Source organism: Rhinopithecus bieti, unplaced genomic scaffold (assembly GCF_001698545.2).
Source record: "Rhinopithecus bieti isolate Rb0 unplaced genomic scaffold, ASM169854v2 repeat_34234, whole genome shotgun sequence".
Taxonomy (NCBI): domain Eukaryota; kingdom Metazoa; phylum Chordata; class Mammalia; order Primates; family Cercopithecidae; genus Rhinopithecus; species Rhinopithecus bieti.
Genome location: NW_016840285.1, coordinates 1,654 through 4,685, shown reverse-complemented (window position 1 = coordinate 4,685; position 3,032 = coordinate 1,654). Strand labels below are relative to the sequence as shown.

At 53.1% G+C, this 3,032-nt stretch overlaps 1 protein-coding gene across 1 annotated transcript; it reads right to left on the bottom strand.

Moving 5' to 3' along the window:
* Positions 1-251: 251 nt before the first annotated feature.
* Positions 252-2,648, bottom strand: LOC108524942 (E3 ubiquitin-protein ligase HERC2-like). The gene is made up of 4 exons (XM_017866022.1): positions 2,510-2,648; positions 1,209-1,340; positions 613-771; positions 252-527 (listed from the first exon to the last, which is right to left on the bottom strand). Exons 1-4 carry the CDS (start codon positions 2,544-2,546, stop codon positions 373-375), a joined length of 483 nt encoding a protein of 160 aa, XP_017721511.1. The 5' UTR covers positions 2,547-2,648; the 3' UTR covers positions 252-372.
* Positions 2,649-3,032: the final 384 nt, after the last annotated feature.

The following is a 3,032-nucleotide window of genomic DNA, read 5'->3' as shown; positions in this document are numbered from 1 at the left end:
GAGATGGAATCTTGCTGTGTCACCCAGGCTGGAGTGCAGTGGCACCATCTCGGCTCACTCCAACCTCCACCTCCTGGGTTCACGCCATTCTCTTGCCTCAGCCTCCCGAGTAGCTGGGATTACAGGCGCCCGCCACTACGCCCGGCTAATTTTTTGTATTTTTAGTAGAGACAGGTTTTCACCGTGTTAGCCAGGATGGTCTCAATCTCCTGACCTCGTGATCCGCCCGCCTCGGCCTCCCAAAGTGCTGGGATTACAGGCGTGAGCCACTGCGCCCGGCCCAAGGCCTCCTTTTTCTTATGTGAAATTCCCCAACTCTTCTCAATGATTTAGAGGTTTAGACTACGAAAGCAACATTTTATTCCCCAAGGGTCACAAATCTAGAAATTGTACTAGAATGCTCCATACCAAAGCTCTTGTTTCCCCATCATTTTCTCCAAGCAGCCTATTTATGTTAATTGACTGCCCAAATTCAGTTGTAAGCAGCTTCCTCAACCTCTGAAGGGCCCACATTCTGTGACTGGCAGCTGAAATGAGCAGAGAGAAAGTATCAGAAGTCTGACGGTTTCTTCCAAGTAGGAAGACAGGTGTAACTGTAACAGTGCCATTTACCTAGGGCACTCAGCTGTGCACACGCCGCCAGCGAGGCCACAAGGCGAGGGACAATGCTTCTGTTGGAGGCAAGGTTGAGTCGGAAGTCTAACAGACACGTCACCAAGTCCATGGATGGGCAGGAGAGGACGCAGCGGTCCGAGAGGAGTTCCTTAGGGCCTGTGAATGAGCACTGTGAACATCCCCGTGTTTCACAAGCTAGGGACCACCCCATAAGAAGCCAACGAACAAGGGCGGCTCCACCCAGCCCCACCCACCAGAAGGCAACAGCTGGTGTGCCCACGCATGCCGCTGCGAGTCGGTGAGCCTCGCTCTTCACACTCACTCTTCCACTATAAACCAAAAGCCTTGAGAACTGCACCAGCAACAACTCCTTCCACACCAGGTGAGGAGGAGTGTGAGCCTGACAGCTGGACAGCTGGGATAGTTCTCTGTGTTCTGTTCCACGCCTCAGTGGGGCCTGTGGGAGCACTCACTCCAACACAGCAGAAGGCAGGCCGTCAGGCACTACGTGGAAATGTGCACGTGTCCGTGTTGCTCCATAAACAATCCACAGCCAGTCATCTAACCGTGGTGGCCAGAAGCCCCTCCCTTACCAGCAGCTGGCATGATGGGATAGACGGTGAAGCGCCAGCCCCAGCCATTCACAGACCCATCGCTGATGAACTTCCACTTTAACTCATCCCCCGGGATGCGCAGCTCGCTGGACCAGTCGGACCACTCTCGGCCTGGAGGAGGAAAGCGCACCCCGGGGTTAGCTTCACCCCACCATCCAATCAACACAAACCTTAGACTGTTCCCTGGGAAAGCTCTGATACAAGCAGGTGGCCAGGCAGCAGAAGGAAGAACCCTAGCTGTCCCAACAAAGGGCCCACGTGTGTGGTTCAGCATGGCCCAGAGGAGGCCGCCCTCGAGGGAGCAGAGGGCCTGGCTGCTGTGGACAGGAGCGGTGGTGCATTACAGCATCTCAGAAGGCCAAGAGAACCCCGCTAGATTTCTGCTTCAGAAGGACCATCTGGCAGCAGCTCAGGGATGGCCCATAAGGACTTTCTGCTGGACGCAGAAAAACTGTCATATCCAACAACACTACTGAAAACTACACTGGCAGACATCTGTCAAAGCACCAGAAAAACCCACGCCCACCGGGACCAGACCACTTCATGCAAAGCTTTACCTAACTAAGTAATGCCATGTGAATAAAGCTTTCCTGGGACACAGCCATGCCCATTCACTGGCATCCAGTCTGCATGTTGTTATGACAGAGGCTGCATTACCTGGCCCTTTACAGGAAACACTTGAGATGAAGGATAAAGAGGTCTTAAAAGGTGCAAACACACCCCTGCACTGCCAATTCTAAAATACTCGGTAAAATAACATTTCACAAACCCCCCCAGATGTCCTCATCTGTGCCCGCTGGCCTCATGGAGCCTAGTAGCAGAGACAAGCCAGACACGTGGCTGCCTCCATCTACATACAGAAGTCACTCCACACATGGCCATGCCCTCACTGTAGCTAGTAAGAAACAAACCCCTTGAAGAAGCTCCGTAGTATGCCAACCATGACCTCGCACAAGCCCTGGCACCCCACCCATCTCCAGCACCTTCTGCAACTGTCTGGTGAGGTAGAGCCCATCCGACAGGGATATGGTGCACATATCACAGATAATTACTGTATTTTAAAGTATGGGGAAGAGGCAAGCAAACCTACTGTGTTTCACAGCTGAATAGCGTTTTGTCCCTCCCTCAAGACTTCCATGAGGATACAGTAGCAGCATTCTGTCCTACAAATGTGAAGGTTTGTGTCTACGGAGACACAGGTGGGCAGATGATGCCCTGCTCAACCTCCTGTCCTTACCTGACCGCACAGAGACAATCCTGGCTCAACCTCCTGTCCTTACCTGACCGCACGGAGACGATCCTGTTGACGCCGTCCATGATTGTGAGAGGGTCATGGCGCCTCTCCGTGGAGCACTGCCGGTCAAATTCCACCCTGAGTCCTTCTGCACCTGGAGGACAGGAGAACACAAAACATAGCAACCACTTCAGATCAGCACCCAAAGTAGAAACAGTGCACCAAGGAGAAACAGTGAAACTAAAACCACGTTTAACAGTGAATGAAGAGCAGAAAGTCAGAAAGAACTGGCCTCAAAGACAAGCATCTCAGACTACCCGCCCCTTTCCCCAGCTCATCCCCACTGAAGATCATGTCCTTGGGCTGGAGGGCCAGAAAACACTTCCACTTGGCCAATCTGTTTTGTGCTGTCACTCCTGGGCAGACTTTTCACTTCCCGACCAAGCTTTACAGCGAAGCTCACACTGACCAGGGTCTGCGGGAATGCCCAAAGTGCAGCCCAGTCAGACGGCAGTTGTGGGTCACCTGGGGAGTGAGGAGCACCTCAACTCCTGGTGTGTCCAGAGAAC